At 65.0% G+C, this 16,190-nt stretch overlaps 1 protein-coding gene across 2 annotated transcripts; it reads left to right on the plus strand.

The window, feature by feature from the left end:
• Positions 1–5,085: 5,085 nt before the first annotated feature.
• Positions 5,086–15,511, plus strand: SHH (sonic hedgehog signaling molecule). Of its 2 annotated transcripts, XM_082692677.1 has the most exons (3): positions 5,086–5,701; positions 10,730–10,991; positions 13,604–15,511. In XM_082692677.1, exons 1-3 carry the CDS (start codon positions 5,402–5,404, stop codon positions 14,407–14,409), a joined length of 1,368 nt encoding a protein of 455 aa, XP_082548803.1. In that variant the 5' UTR covers positions 5,086–5,401; the 3' UTR covers positions 14,410–15,511. The 2 variants fall into 2 exon arrangements, with proteins under 2 accessions (XP_082548803.1, XP_082548804.1); XM_082692678.1 differs by lacking the exons at positions 5,086–5,701; positions 10,730–10,991 and adding an exon at positions 12,320–13,294.
• The last annotated feature ends 679 nt before the right edge of the window (positions 15,512–16,190 follow it).

Raw genomic sequence — 16,190 nt, forward strand, 5'->3', positions numbered from 1 at the left:
GAAAAGGCCTCCAGTCGTCACCCCCCCAGACAGGGCCCCTCGGGGACGTAGACCCTCTCTTCCCGCGTGGCTAGTGGTCCTGCTCTGAATCCACCTCCAGGCCCTGCGGTGAGGAGTCGGGCAGCGCCACGTCTGCTCCGGTCCTGTGCCCTAGCTTCTCCGAGGACCCGGGAGTCCCCGTGTCACACCTGCACACTCGCAGCATCTCTCACACACACAGACACTCACGTGTGCACAGTAGTAACATCTCTCACACGTGAGCACACCCACAGGTACATACAGTGCACACTCACCTCTGTCTTGCATACACACAGTCACATCTGCACACTCACGCACACCAGCACACTCAACCTCTCACACACGCGCACACCCCACACCTGCTCTCTAGAATCAGAAACTGCTCCAGCAGCCCCTCCTCAGCCTTGGGCAGGCAAAGATCTGCAGCCGCCCCCCAGGGCCTGCAGGACCGGAGGGGAGCAGACACGGAGGCACTCCAGGAGGACAGCGGTATCCCGAGCACAGGGCCCCACCATGTCCGGGCCTCCCCATGGGCTCCCACCTCCAGGGCTTCTTGGGATCCCATCAGGGGAGTTAGCAAAGTAGGGAGCCCCGTGCTGTGCAGGGACAGCCCGCCAGGGCTTGCTGCGTTTGCCTCTGGTCGTGGCAGTTCCCCAGGTGACCTGAGTTCGCAGCGAGCATGGACTGGATTCAGTTTTCCAGGGCCTTCTGTGTCTTAACAAGGTCCAGAGATCCAAGGAGTGATGGTCTCGCAGGAGGGCTTCACGATAGCTCTGGGCCAGGGTAGGGGGTGGGGAGCGCACCAGGGTTGGGGCCAGAACCATAGGGCCTGGGGCCAGCGAGGGACCCCTCACTTCCTGGGCACTTCGGCTCCACTCACACAGGTGGTCCGGGGCTCCCAGGGGGTGGCTATGGACCACCCTGAAACTGGAAAGGCTGCTCACGTCTAAGGCATCGCTTGGACCTGGGGAGAAGCAGCCACGGCTCAGGGTGCAGGTAAGTGACCCTACGGGGCGGAGCGGGGTCTGGAGAGAGGAGTCCACAGCCCAGAAAACCATGCATTCCAGGCCCAGTGCGCCTGCCTTCACGTGTTCATGGGACAACACACGGCTTTCGGTCTCCGCAGCCGGCGGTGTGGCCTGTCTGCATGTCGGCGTCCTCCTGCAGGAGCCCCGGTGTCTGCGCCTGCCCGGGAGCAAGTGCCACACGGGCTGGGCCAGTCCTGGGGGAAGGGCCTGCTCACCTCCTCCCGGGGGCTTTGTGCGATGAAGGCAGGTCCATCCCGCCCCCGGGGTGGGCAACCTCACGGGCGTCCCTGCGTCCACGGCCAGCTCAGCAAAGCCGCCCAGGAATGGGGCTGCGACCGCGAGCTGCAGAGACAGGAGGGGCCCAGGAAGGTCCTTGGTGCTCCTTCTGGAGAGACTGACTGAAGTCAGGGGGATGCCAGGTCCTGCCCCGGGCACGGTGTGGCACGTAGCCAGGGGCACCCAGCCTGTCCCTTTGCAGTGCCCTCCGTCTGCCCGGCTCCACTCCGCTGAGAGACGCTGGGCTGCAGGCCCCAGCCGCTTGCGCAGGTCTTACGGGTGTGGGCGGCTCCGTCACTCCCGCCACCGCTGCTGGCCGGCTGTGGCAGCTGAATGACGGGGCTGTGGAGGGAGGCCGGCCGCCAGTCCAGGCTCCTGCCCAGCGGTCTCGGCACAGAGAGGAGAGTGGCTGAGTTCACCCACATGCGGACTGGAGTCAGGAACAGGGGGGCCTTTCCTGGGCCAGGAAGCTGGAGACTCGGGTTCCCCAGGTCCAGGGACTGGGCAAGGGCCATGGGTGAGGGGAGCGGGGCTGGAGGTCTGTGTCCCTCCAACACTGAGAGGGGGGCCCCGGCTGGAGCTCCAGAGACTCAGTGTGCCAGCGCCGGGACAGCGTCAGAGGTAGGACCTGGGAAGATGCGCAGGGAGGAGAGTGAGTAGAAGTCCGAAGGGAAAGAGACGTCTTAGGGGACATGCAAGATTACAGCCCTAGCCCAGCGGGTGGGGGCCCCGGAGCAGGGAGGCAGGTGGGGCTTCCTGGGGAGGCCCAAGCGCCAGCTTCTGGCCTGTGGGTGCCGACGTGCGGAGAGGGAAGGGAGGGGGTCACAGACACTGAGGGGCGGGGTGGGCCAAGCTGCCCAGACCCCTTCCAGGGCCTCCCAGTCTGGTCTGCAGGATTCCCCAGCCCGGCGGAGCCGGGGACTGAAGGCAGAGTGAGGAGGCCATCTAGCGGCAGGGGCTGGAGGGGAGGCGGGGGGCGGGCCGGGAGGCGCCTGGGGGGGGTGGGGACAGAAGACAGGCAGCCACCTGTCCTCAGCAGGGATGCTGGTGAGGGATGGAGGGCCGGGCGGAGGGAGGGGGAGGGGGAGGGGAGGACAGAAAGGTGGGCGGGGCCTGCAGGGGTGGGTGCAGACCTCCGGGGAGAAGGGCGGAGCCCAGACAAATGAGACCCCGATCCTGAGCGTTGGGGACGTGGGGCCGGGTCAGGCACAGGGTGGGGTTTGGAACCTCTGACCTGCGTGGGGAGGGGCCCGGACAGGCAAAGAGAGGAGCCATCTGGTGCCTGGAGGTGGAAGACAGCAGGGTCCCGTGTCTGGGAAGTGGGGAGGGGGCGGGACGGGTGAGGGGAGTGGGGGCCTCAGCGGAGCCCTTGCTTCCAAGGCAGTAAATGTGAACCACAACTGAGTTTTGTCCAGATTTGCCCCCAGCTCACGGCAGGGAGCAAACGCCAAGAAATAAGGCCTGGGTGCTGGTGTCCCCGTCCAGTCCATGGTTACCTTCCGCTCGAGGACAGGCCGTCCTAGGGCAGGTGGCCCCTGGCGGGCTCTGGGATGTCCTGGCTGGCCGCAACAGGGAGTGGGATCCTAGGGCGAGGAGGCCAGCAGGCCTCGGGACCCCTTGGTCACCCCCAAGGAGCGCAGGGCCCCGGCATGACCCTTCCTGCTCCCAGCCTAGAGGAGCCCTCAGCGCCCAGCTCCAGCCCTGGACTGTGCTGCTCAGTCTTCCAGGCGGCAAGAGGCAGGCCCAGGGTCCCTGCACCTCTGGGAATCACGTACCCCAGGCACACTCCTTCCAGTTGGCCCAGTGCCCCACGTAGCCTCCCTGGCCTTGGGCGTGCGGTCACAACCCAGGGCTGCAGCGCCTCCCGTGCCTGGTCTGCAAGGGAGAGGCTGGAGGCAGCAGGAGCGGGGAGGGAGCCCAGAAGGCTGGAGTGTCCTTAGGACCCGGTGGCTTCTCAAGGCCCACCCCCCACACACACCCAGTGCTGGCACCAGGTGGATGTCCCTGGGAGCACAGACCCACAGACCTCACAGCCCGGCCATGGAGTCTGGCCCTTTATCCGCTGAATGGAGACCCTCCCTCACCCGCCGGCCTTGATGGAATTGGGCGATGCTGCCCCCACCTTACCTAGAGGGGGGCGCTCCCCTGAGAATGTTGATTCTTCCCAAACCATAGGATGGGGGGGGGCAGGGACAGAGCTTGGATCAAGTTCTGGGGGCCCAACTGGCTGAGCCCAATAACAGTCTCTTCAAGGCCCAGCCAGATGGCTCTCAAAGTGCCCCCCTCCCTCCACACCCCCAAAATCATCTGCCCAGACACCTGCCTGGACTGCTGGGGGCGTCCCACCGTTCTGAGGGCCGGGCCGAGCCTTCCCCCAGCCTCTCCCACCTCCCCCACCGGTCTGGGGTCCAGGGAGACCTTCAGCTTCACAGAGGACGCTCCAGGCCCAGCACCTCCATCCTCCACCAAGAGCCCCCTCCTCGCTCCCTTGCTTTTTTCTGGAGCAAGTCCTCCCTAGGAGTGAGATCGGGGTGGGGGGGGTGAGGGGGAGGGTGTGTTCCGCAAAATGGGAAACTTCAGGTTTTATTTTTCTGGTTTAAATAGGACTTTTAGGTTGTTGTTTTTGTTTTCTTTTGTTTTGGTTTGGTTTTTTCCTGAAAGAAGTGCAGGGATCAGGGCCCCCAGTATTGCTGCTCTGAGCCCTGTGCCCTGCGTGACCAAAACAGGACTCCCCTAGGACCCTGCCCCACCCTGGGCTGCGGGCCGCGACTCCGAGGGCTGCTCGCAGAGCCCCACGGAAAGCCAGCGCCGCTGATGTGGAAGAGCCTGGATTCCACATTCAGCTCATCCCCGGCCTGCACTTTGCTCCGATCGATCCGTCGGTGGGGGTGGCGTGCGCGAAGCCGTGCCCACTCGCCACTGCCCCCAGGCACAATGGGCCTCCGCCCACCACGCAGGCCCCAGCCCCGGCTCCCCTTCTCTGAGCTGGGGGGCAGCACCAGACATGCTGGGCCCAGCCAGCCGGACGGTCCCTCAGGCCACTCTGTCCCAGCTCCTGAGCATGCCTGCAACCCTCTTCCAGAGGGTTAGAAATAATGCATTCGCTGAAACACAATAAAGGAGAAGCATTTTGCTATTTTCCCAGGCGCTTAAAGCATGTCAAATAGCAAGGCTTTAAGTTGTGGTCAGTGAGAGTCACCAGCATCCCAGGGTGTTGAATGTGCGGGAGGGGCACAGACCCTCTGTCTTTAAAATGCAGGGAGCCCTGGCCTGCAGGATAAAGTCTCTGGGAAAACAAAACAAAAAACAAAACAACAACAACAACGTTTAAATAGGACCTGGGCAGCTCTGGCCCTCAAACATTTGAGAGAATATTTGTTTGATGACCAAAGCTTGGGAAGGGGGGGGGGGGTCTAGACTGTCCTTTAAAACTTAAGTTGGTTTTAACTGAAGCACCTACCATTCTGGAGACAGGGAAGGGGGAACACACGCTCCGCACAAAGCAGGGGGTAAGTGGGTGTTATCCTAAGGAGCCTGTGCCTCCTCCCTCCCGCCCACCTTTGTCTCCGGAAAGACTTTTTTTTTTTTTAACTCAAAGACTTCAGGTGAAAATAAAGCAACTGCAGCAGCAGGAAAAAAAATTTAGTCTTTTTTAGGGTTAAATATCAGAAGACAAGCTTGCGCTGCTTTGGCCAATCAGATCCGCCCCTGCTGGCTATAATATAGCACGGAGGGCAGCCTGTCTCGCAAGCTCTCTCGGCTTGCTACCATTTAAAATCAGACTCTTTTTGTCTTTTGATTGCTGTCTTCAGCCCCAACTCCGATGTGTTCCGTTATCAGCGACCAGCAGCCTGCCGTGCCAGCCCCCGTCTGGGTGGGGATCGGTGGCCAGTCTCCCGCAGCCGCGGCGGGCGAGGTTATATAGGAAGAGAAAGAGCCAGGCAGAGAGCGAGGGAGCCAGCAGCGAGCCGAGCGAGGAAGGGAGAGCGCAAGCCCCGGCACACAGGCACACGCGCTCGCACCCGCGCACACAGCCCCGCGCGGGGACGGCGTGGAAGGCGCTGGGCGCCGCGGACAAGATGCTGCCGCTGGGGAGACGTCTGCTGGCGGTGCTCGTCTCCGCGCTGCTGCTGTGCCCGGGGCTGGCGTGCGGACCCGGCAGGGGATTTGGGAAGAGGCGGCACCCCAAAAAGCTGACCCCTTTAGCCTACAAGCAGTTTATCCCCAACGTGGCTGAGAAGACCCTAGGGGCCAGTGGAAGATACGAAGGGAAGATCTCGAGAAACTCGGAGCGATTTAAGGAACTCACCCCCAATTACAACCCCGACATCATATTTAAGGATGAAGAAAACACAGGAGCGGACCGGCTGATGACTCAGGTAGAAACCCAGCGCCGGGCGTGCAATGGGCTGCTTTCCCGGGGGGGCTGTGTGCGAGCCGCTCAGACCGAGTCTGCGGGCGCCTCCGGCCCATCGCAGGGCGACTTGGCCCTCTCGCTCCCCACCCACCTGCCGGCCGCCACCCCTGCCTCGTCCCCGAGCGGAACGGAGGTGAGGGGTCCAGCGGGAGAAGTTTGGGATGGGGGTGGGGGTCAGGATGGCAGGTGTGGTCCACCCGTGGCCCGGATTTGCACTGTCCTGCTGGGATGGCCTTCCCATCCTGCCTCAGCTCTGGCTCCTAACTTGGGGAGACCTCGGCTCCGGGGGCATCACGGCCCCCCCCCCCAGCTGGGAATGGGCATGGCGGGAGGGGGGCAGAAAGCCCCCTCCACATAAAGTGGCTTCCAGGTCACTGTACAAATGCAGCCTTGGGCAGGAGGCCGGGGAGCTGGCGCCTTCCCTTCCCCGCTGTGCTCTCCTTTCCCACCCGCACGCCCACCCCGCGCCCCCCACCAAAGACGCTCAGTGGGAAACGCAGGAGGCCGCGCTGACAAAAGGCTGGGGCTCCCCAGGCGCCGCCTGGTCCCTGAGTGCCTCGCACAGCTCCACTCCCGGCGCACCCCGGGCAGCGGTGCCCATCAGAGTGTGAACGTATTGATATTTCTTTAAGGATGCGCGTCCATTCCCCCCGGGCCGCGGTCCTTGAGGGGAGGGACTTAGAACTTCCCGGCGTTGCATCACTCGGGCCAACCTGCGGGCACGCAGCGAGGGGCACGCAGCGAGGAGCGCCTCGGTGTGAGCGGGAGGGGGCTACAACGGAGCACCCGAGCCCACTCGCGCCCCCTCCCTCCGCACCTCTGCTCCAGCCTTCCGGCTGCCGGTCTCGCCGCCGACCGTAGACTTTCTGAAACTCCAGGCACGTAGAACTGAGCTAGAAATGGACTTCCTGGCAAATATAGGTCAACATCCTTTTTATTGCCCTATTAAAACAGCCAAGTCCTATCTGCCGGGCTCGGAGCGCACCGCAGCTGGCGGAGCAGCGGCCGCCGGGCGCAAGTACAGGGGAGGGTGGGCGGGATGGCGGGGCGGGGAGCCCCCTCCGGACCGCTCGCGCCCCAGCCGGATTGGGGCGGCCAGGCCGGGGGAAGGAGACGCGCGGCCGGCCGGAGCGGGCGGAAGGGCCCGAGGGAGCCGACCACCGGCTCCTTATCGGCCCCCCCCTCCCCGCGCTCGCATCTGCTCGCGACCACCTTAAATCCGGCCGCGAGTGTGGACGCGCGCCTGTGCCCGCGAGCGGCGCGAGCGACAATGAACTCGGCGCAGGCCGCGGGGCGCCGGGGGCGCGGCCGGCTGCGGGGACTTCTCCGACCGGGGTCCCCTCGATGCCCGCGCGCGGGGGGCGGCCTTCCCGGAGTCCCTCGGAACCGGGACAGCGGGAGGCGAGGCCCGGAACGCGGCGGGGCGGTGGGGGGTGCGGCGGAGGTCCCCGAGCCCGCGGGGTCGGCGTGCGCGCGGGGTTGCCGCGCGGGGCCGACGCCGGCGAGGGGCCCCCGGGTCCCGCCGCAGGTCGCGAAGCCGCGAGCGCACGGAGCCGCGCACCCTGGCGGCCGCACCTCGGCGCCCCTTCCTCCGGGGCGAGCGGTCCCCGCGGCCCGGGCTGCGGTGCTGGGCGCGGGCCGGGGCCGCGGGGGCTCCGACGGCCGGCACGGTCGGGGTCGCCGGGGGCGCAGCGCGGAGCCTCCGGCCTGGCGGCCCCGCCGAGCCCCCGGCCCCGGTCCCTCTTCCGGCCGCCCGCCGGGGACCCACGGCCGAGCGACCCCGCGCCGGCCACTCTGGCCGCCGCGCGCGCTGGCAGCATTTGAACTTCTGACCTTCTGTCAACTTCCCTCAGACGAACGAAACGAAAACAAATACTTTTTTTCCCTTAGGCAGTGGCCATTCCCATTCCCAGCACAAAAGGACGGGGGAGGGGCAGCCGACGTGGGGGTGGGGTGGGGAAAGCCGGGCCAGGATTGTGTCGCGCACCCCGCAGATGTCCCCTGAAAACGCGGGTGGCCGGTGGGGCGTGCTGCCCGGCGCCCTGCGGGTCACCCACTCCCGCCCTCGCTTCTTCCCGGGCTCTAAGGGTCGGGGCGGGGGCGGCGGACTGGGGGTGAAGGGCAGGGCCGGGGCGAAGGGGTGAGGCGGGGAACGCCTCCCCGGCCACAGGAGCTCAGCGCTCCTCGGGGACCTGTTCCCCCGCTGGCCCCACGCTTCACACCAGCACCCAGCTTCTGCCCTGGGGGCGCGCGTCCCTCGTCCCCGGGCTGGCCGTCCCTCCGCGCCTCTCCTGTCTGTCTCCCTAACGTGACTGCCGCCCAAGTCCCTCAACCATGGCAAGACCGTCCCCGGTGGAACTTTCAGAGCAGTTCTGGAACGCAGGAGCTCCTGGTTAATATTAACTCGGAGAGGGGGAAGCGCAGACAGACACGCTCGCCCCGCAGGCGCGGGTGCCAGGCGCGGGCGCGGCGGCCGGGGGGCTCCGGGGGCAGGAGGCGGCCGCCGGGGCAGGGCCTGAGGGCCGCGGGAGGGACAGCCGGGGACGCCACGCCGAGTAGATTTCTGTGTGCGTGGCCGGCCCGGCGCTCAGGGGAGGGTTCGAGGAGGGTGTTCCTGTTTGGATAGGAGGGGTCCGCTTTCCCAGAGTGGGGGCAGGGGCGTGGAGACAGGTGTGTGGGGAATGGGGTGGGGGGTCTCTTTTGAAGTCGGGACACCCCTCCCCCGCCCCGGGAAAGCCTGGCAGCCGTTGGCGGTGACAGTCCTGCCAGGGCTTCTGGCACGTGGGGCAGCTGCGGAGACCGGAGAGGTGGCTTAGACGCGGGGACCACCTTGGCCTCCAACGCCCAGAAGCCCGGCCCGGCGGCCCCGCTGCGCTTGACGGTGGCCGCAGGAGCCGGGCCGGATTCCCGGCGCACGACCCAGTGAATCGCTAGCCGGCCTGGGCCCCGCGCCTCTCCCGCCGGCCGGGCGCGCAGCGTCCTGCAGGCACCGGGCCGCGGCCGCGCCACGCCTGGGGGAGCCCGGGGAGGGCGCGCGGGGAGCGAGGCGCCGCTGGGGCCTGGCTCGGCCTGGGGCTCCTCGCCTGGGGCCCTGCACCTCGTGCCCTGGGGGCGCAGCTCCGGGCGGTGGGGGCCGGAACGTGGCCTCCCCATCCCGCCCTCCCCTCGCCAAGCTGCCCCGCGGAGAGCCGTGGAGGCTTCATCTGATCCCCAGAATAAGGGAGCGGGGCTGCGGCGGGGCCCGGGACGCGGGCGGTGTGCGTGCGCGTGTCGGCCGTGTGCGCCTGCGCGGCCGGCCTCCCGCCGGGCTCGGCGCTGACCCTGGTTTACTGACTGATTTTCATGTAAAACGCGTTCAATCCTCGAGACGACCTCACTCAAACTCTGCCCTTCCGTCATTATTATTATTATTATTATTATTATTATTATTATTATTACAGAAAACTGCTGGCGGGCCCAGAAACCTTGCCAGCGCCGACCTGTTAGCAGGGCGCCCCTAGCCGCCCCCCCCCATTTGTTGTCTGTTCAACTCCACGACCGTGCGGCCGGTTTTCATGCCCTCCGACACACCCCACAAAGCGCGGACAGCAGCACCAGCCCGAGCTCCCTGCCCGCTGGGTCGGAAGCCCCCAGCCTGCTGGGAGGGTCCTCCACGGAGTCGTCTGTCCACCCTGCTTCTGGGGCGCCACAGCCCTGGCGGGGATCAGCCCTGCCCTCGGCGGAGGTCAGCCTGAGGTTGCCCCGCGGGCCCTGGGTCTGGCTCTTCCTGGTCCCGCCACCATTTCCCCGCTTTGAACCCCGCACCCCAGCACCACTGGACACTCCCCGGGAGCGAGCTCGTGCAAACACACACGCGAACTACAAACGGCTGCTTTCTCTTGCATCCGAATGGGACCCGAGAAGTACAGGGGAGGCTCCCCCAACCCCGAGTTCCCCTCGGCCCTCGCCCGCGTCCTGCGCATTCAGTGTTTCTCCGCCAGCACAGCCCCCGCAGCTTCCTCCCGGGCGGGGTGGGGGGTACTCCCCAAAGGTTCTGAGGCCTCGGGCCTCTCTGGCTCCCCCTCCCCCACCCCTCACAGCCCGCCCCCTCCCGCGCCCTCCCTCCGCCTCTTAAGTTTGCTCTTCAAACTTGCAGGACGCCATTCTGCTCTGGGGCCCAGAAAACCAGAGCGGGGGAAGGGAACAGGTTAAGAGACACAATCAGACCACAGAAAAGCCCAAGAAAAGAGGGCTATGGAGAAAAGGAATGTGGCCGTCCAGATAAAGAATGTCTGTCGGCAGGCCTGGCCCACGCTGAAAATCATAACTCACCTGCTTGCCTTTCACTTGGGCCCCCTCCCGCCCCCTCCCTGCGGCTCCAGCTTCCCACCTCCCTCCCGCCCTTAGGCAGGATCCAGGGCTCAGATAGGCACAGGGCGAAGTGGGAGGGCCCAGAGATAACCCAAGGCTTCTCACTCTGCTAGAAGCGACCACCACCGGGTCCTTTATTTCTGCTAAGTCGCACCCTGGGCCTCTGTCCGGCCTCCTGCTGAGGGAGCTGGGCTGGGCCCAAGGGTGGAGCCTTGCCCCGGTGTGGAGACAGGGGGCCGGGAGAGGGGCAGGATGGGAGTGGAGAGCACCTCTGGGGAGGTGTGAGCCACTGGGGGGGCGGCACCTGGCAGGCCCAGCAGGCCCGGTCTGGGACACACGCCGTTCACTTGTCTCAAAAGATGTCATCTCCTCCTCTGGCCACGCGCTAGGCTCTCTGCCGGCTCCGATCTGGAGACAGGCCCTGCGTGGGCCGTGAGAGCACTGGTGCCTCCAGCAGGCACAGCCCTGCCCTCGCCCCTAGTGCACCTCCGCCAAGTGAGCTGAGGGTCTCCCAGGCCTTGTCCCCCTACTTGTCCACGGAGCCCTCATCCTCAGGGACTGGGCCAGGCAGACCCTGTGGGGACCAGGGTGGGCGGTGGACCCAGGACTAATGTCCACTGGGACCCCCTTCTCTCCGCAGAGGTGTAAGGACAAGCTGAATGCCTTGGCCATCTCGGTGATGAACCAGTGGCCCGGCGTGAAGCTGCGGGTGACCGAGGGCTGGGACGAAGACGGCCACCACTCGGAGGAGTCGCTGCACTATGAGGGCCGCGCCGTGGACATCACCACGTCGGACCGTGACCGCAGCAAGTACGGCATGCTGGCGCGCCTGGCCGTGGAGGCCGGCTTCGACTGGGTGTACTACGAGTCCAAAGCCCACATCCACTGTTCCGTGAAAGCAGGTGAGGTGGCGGGCCCGGCCTTCCCCACGCCCCCACCCGGTGCCCGCAGAACCTCCCCACCCAGCCACCTGACAGCTCCAGAGCTGCCCCTGACTTGTGGCCATGGTGCCCCATGGTGGGATCCAAGGGCAAGAGACAAATGCTTGTGGGCTGGGGGGAAGCAGGAGGCGCAGGGAGGGCTGGACCCAGGGGATAACTCGTGTGTCCGGTGTGGGGTCACAGCCTGTAGAAGTGGGGGACTGCCTCTACCTTTGAGCTGCAGAGGCCTGAGGGGCTCCAAGCCCAGATGTGGAGGGCATGTGGCTTCCTGAACCTCCCCCACCCCGTTTCCGGAGGCTCCCCCCCCCCCCACAGGTGGTGGAGACAGGGAAGATGGGGGAAGGAATCTTCCTGGGGCACTGGTGGCCAGGTCTGGCCGAGATTGTTCCTCTTGTTTAAGGCTGAAGAATCAGCCCAGGAGGGTCTGCCCAGGGTGTGAGCCCCTGGCCCTCTTTCCTCCCTGCTGAGGGTCTGTGGACACTAACCTGACACTAACTGGCCGGCTAAGCCTCTGGGGAGAGGCCTGGTGGGAGGTACTGAACGCGCGGCTACCTGCCAGCATCTGGAGGCCGAGAGCCAGGAGCATCGGTCCTGATTAGGAGCCCGCTGGGCTGGCCTGAGCCGCCGGCGGGGGTCAGGAGCAGGACGGGGTCTGCCGCGGCAGGCAGTCGGCCCTGTGCTGGTGGCTTGCCTGGGCCTACACCGCCACACGCTGTCGCTGGCGGGGAACAGCCGAGCGGGAAGGCTGGGCACCCACGGCAGACCGCCCAGCTCCCAGGCTCTCTCTGCGCTCTTCCCGGTCTTCCCGCCGAAGCCGGCGCCTTCAGCAGAGCAGTTCCGGTGAACTTCGGAGGCCGGTGCCTGGCCCGCAGCCCCCCGCCGCCTTGCCTGCTTGTCTCCTGAACTGTCTTAGCAGCATGTGTTAGTAGAAAAACACTTCCAAGGTGTCAAGACACACTGGGTAGGGAAGGAAAATAGTGGTTTCTTATCACAACAGAAAAGAAAAGGTGTGGAAGGGGCGGCGGGGGGCCGGCTGGGCTTCAAGCCAGAGAAAGGGGGCGCGGGCAACGGTGCCCCCACTTCGCGGGGCTCCGCGGCGGGAGGCCCCCGGATGCGCCCTTCTCGGGACCTCGCGGTTGCGCTCCCCGGGCGCGCGGCCCCCTCCCGGGCCAACCTGCCCGCGGGGTCCCCCTGGCGGGGGTCCCTAGAGGTCTCCTCGCAAGTGAGCGGCGGTGATCCCGCGCGGGGACCGGACTCCGGGGCTGGGGGGCGCGGAGCCGCTCATCGGCATTCGGCGCGCGCGGGCGGGCCGCGGGGCGTTGCGTGTCAAGCAGGGTCGTGCGACTGGACGACTCGGGCTCGCCCGCGCCCCGGGTCGCATTCCGGGGGGCGCCGGCGGGCCTCCAACGGCCAGGCCCGCACTTCATGCCGCAGAAACCGATGAGAAGATTAAAAACCCTCCGCGATTCCGGCAGAAGATTCTCTCCGGCCTCTCTGTTTGCGGAGCGCATGATCCCGGGGATCGGAATGCGGAGCCCTCCCCGCCCCTCCTCCGCGGCCCCCGCTCCCCGCCCCGCTCCCGCCATTGTCCTCGGGACGGGGAGCCTCAGAGCGCGACCGCGGGCTCGGGAAAGCGGGGAGTCCGGGGGCCTTGAGAACCGGCGGCTGCCCGCGCTCGGAGCAGGCCCCGCCATTTAAAATTCAAATACGCGTCCTGAGAGCCGGCGAGAGGCCGGGCTGTGCAAACAGAGCCTGTGGGGCCCGGCCCGGAGAGCCCCGCGGACGGCGGGGGGCGGGGAGGGGCGCACCTGAGCAAATAGGGAGGGGCGGCGAGAGAGGGCGCGCGAGGGAAGTCGCCCCCTCCCAAGAGTGTCTCCCGTTGATCGCCGAGAGCGCGACAATGCTGGGCCCTTCATGGGATTTTAATTACAAGACGCACAGCAGCCGGGGTTCGCACCGCGGCCGGTCCCTGGAATGTTTGTCCAGTTGCCACAACGACCGCAGCTATTTTCCACCCCGGCCCCCGCCCCCCCCCCGTGCCCTGCCACCGGCCGCGCCGAGGCCCCCCGGCGGGGCTGGGCGCCGGGGGGCGGGCAGGCGACGGGTCCCCGCGGCCCGGCCGGGGTGCGGGGCGCGCGCGGGAGCGGGGGTGCGGGGACCCGAGGGAAGGAAGGAGGTGCCCCCCACCCCGCGCCCGAGGGAGCTCAAGGAGGCTTCCGGAGGAATCCAAGTGCAGAGCAAACAGCCTGCGAACTCAGGGCGAGGTCGGGGGTGCGCCGAGCCAGGGGCTGGGCGCGAGGGGGCGGGAGGGAAGGAGTGCAACGGGCCTCCCGCCGGAGACGCCGGCCGACCCTCGTCGCGGCCGGTCCGCCCCCGAGCGCCGTGGAGGAATGCGTCTGCGTCTGAACTTTGTCACCGAGGCGGTGGGGCTGCGGGCGCGAGGCGGGCCGCACCCGCGGGGGCTCTCTCTGCCCGGGGCTCCCCGGGGCCGCGCGCGCCCGTGCCCCGCTCCTGCCTGCCCGTGGGCGCTCACCACCCTGTCCCCTCTTCTCTCCCTCCCGCAACCCCCGCAGAGAATTCGGTGGCGGCCAAGTCCGGCGGCTGCTTCCCGGGCTCGGCCACGGTGCACCTGGAGCAGGGCGGCACCAAGCTGGTGCGGGAGCTGCGCCCCGGGGACCGCGTGCTGGCGGCCGACGACCAGGGCCGGCTGCTCTACAGCGACTTCCTCACCTTCCTGGACCGCGACGACGGCGCCAAGAAGGTCTTCTACGTGATCGAGACGCGGGAGCCGCGCGAGCGCCTGCTGCTCACCGCCGCGCACCTGCTGTTCGTCGCGCCGCACAACGACTCGGCGGCCGCGGGGCCGGAGGCGCGGGCGGGCGCGGGGCCGCCGCCGGGGGCCGCGCCGGGGCGCCGGGCGCTCTTCGCCAGCCGCGTGCGCCCGGGCCAGCTGGTGTACGTGGTGGCCGAGGGCGGCGGGGGTCGCCGGCTCCTGCCGGCCGCGGTGCACAGCGTGACGCTGCGCGAGGAGGCCACGGGCGCGTACGCGCCGCTCACGGCGCAGGGCACCATCCTCATCAACCGGGTGCTGGCGTCGTGCTACGCGGTCATCGAGGAGCACGGCTGGGCGCATCGGGCCTTCGCGCCCTTCCGCCTGGCGCACGCGCTCCTGGCCGTGCTGGCGCCCGCGCGCACGGACCGCGGAGGCGACGGCCACGGCGGGGGCGGCGGCCACCTGCCCCTCCCCGCGCCGGGGGCGGCCGAGGCGCCGGGCGCCGCGGGCATCCACTGGTACTCGCAGCTTCTCTACCAAATAGGCACCTGGTTGCTGGACAGCGAGGCCCTGCACCCGCTGGGCATGGCGGTCCCGTCCAGCTGAAGGCCGGGGAGCCGGGGAGGGCGCGGGGGCGGGAGGGGGCGGGGGGCGGGGGCGCGTCAGCGAGGAACAGCAAAGGACACACGGAGAAGCGCACGGAATGAGACTTTAATTATAATAATAATTAATAATAATAATAAAGTAGGACAGTCCAAAGTAGACTATAAGGAAACAGAGACCCCGGGAAGTCTTGTCGTCGTGCTTAGTTTATATATATTTTTTTGAATTTTTTGGTTGTTTTATTTTGGTTATTTTTTTTTTTCACCTCTCCTGGCTATTTATTTGTTTGGTATGAATAGATGTTTTAAATAATATGAACCGGACCTTCAAGAGCCTTAAATAGTTTGTTTCTCGGATAATTTATTATTATCATGTGAACTGTACTCACGGGGGAAAGATTATTTTGTGAGGCCAAGCGACCCGCTCAGAGTCTATTTTTCTACACGTCCCTCGCCCTGACTTTCAGAAAGCAAAACTCTGCACTCTGCACTCCTCCTTCCCACGCCTGCTTTTCGGCAAGAGTAAACTGAAACATGCTTCATGGGGGTCCACAAATTATATTTTTATACACAGAAATGTAAATTAGATTTTTTGAGAGATCAATACTTAACTGAATGACATTTCATTTTTGAAATAGTGTAAAATATGAAAATATATTATTTTAATTTAACTAGTTTCCAGTGTAACAGCCACCTCCTGTATGTCTTCAACGGTTAATATTTGCTCCATCATTTCCATTTTGGCCATGTTCTTGGAAGTCAAGACTGTTACACACACACACACACACACACATGCGCACACACACACACACACACACACACACACACACCGTGTTTCTTTTTTTCTCTTCTTTTCTTTTTTTCTTTTTTTGGACAAACTGGAAGAACTCTGTTATTTTTAACTTCAAAGAATTTATTAGAAAATAATATTTTTTAAAAGCGCACATAGTGATAAGCCCACAAGAATGGAGCCTGTAGTTTGTACAGAGAAAAACAAAGGATGTTTTTGCATTAATAAATTGAGAAATTACTGCTGTAAATTTACTAAAATGTATTTTTGAATATTTTGTAATAGTTTTATAGAAATAAAATGTGCCACGCACAGACTGGTTAGTATGTAATAACTAAGAACTCCTGTCGCGGCCACGATTTCTTTTCTATTCTGGCTTCTTTGTCTGGGAAACCTGGTGCTGACAGGAGTGCCCAGTGTGACCTTTAGATGTGTTGCTTATACTGTGAATTCAGATCAGCTTAAGTAGGAAACCAAAGTAGGAAACCAGACCAGCTTGTTTATTCCCACCGCTGGAGGGACCTCAGCTCTGTTCCTGTTTGTCCTGGGAGGGTGTCTGAGCACTCCAGAGGCTGGGGTGCTGTGTGCGGGAGCCGCGCCGCTCTCACCCCCCAGCCCGGAACCCTCTCCCCGCGCTCCATGGACTTTTCGGCAGACCTCGTGCCCTCCCCTGGGTGGCCCCCACTTGGAGAGCCTGGTCCTCTGGCCTCGAAGGGAGGAGGCCCCTAACTGCTTTGTGAAGTCTGGGGGTGCCATTTCCAGATGGGTCCCCAAGGAGAGGGCCAAGTGTTGACCTTCTCTGAGCCCCCCCCCCAGGACCCTGTGGCAGATCCACTGAGAAGCGCACATTCTGCACCTGCCCCCGGGGCGGGGGGCCCACACCCCACCCCGCGCAGTCACAGCTTCTCGTCTCTGGGCTGCTGGGGTCCTTGGGCCACATTGGTGTCATCGAGTCCAAGCCGTCTGTCTGGAGTGGTTGTTCAGTGTAGACTTTC

This window comes from Mustela nivalis, assembly GCF_964662115.1.
Source record: "Mustela nivalis genome assembly, chromosome: 12".
NCBI classification, from domain to species: domain Eukaryota; kingdom Metazoa; phylum Chordata; class Mammalia; order Carnivora; family Mustelidae; genus Mustela; species Mustela nivalis.

Coding starts and splice junctions, on each gene's coding strand:
- SHH (XM_082692677.1), top strand. CDS start 5,402: ATGCTGCCGCTGGGGAGACGTCTGCTGGCGGTGCTCGTCTCCGCGCTG. Junction 5,702..10,729: donor CGGACCGGCTGATGACTCAG/GTAGAAACCCAG, acceptor TTCTCTCCGCAG/AGGTGTAAGGACAAGCTGAA. Junction 10,992..13,603: donor CCACTGTTCCGTGAAAGCAG/GTGAGGTGGCGG, acceptor CAACCCCCGCAG/AGAATTCGGTGGCGGCCAAG.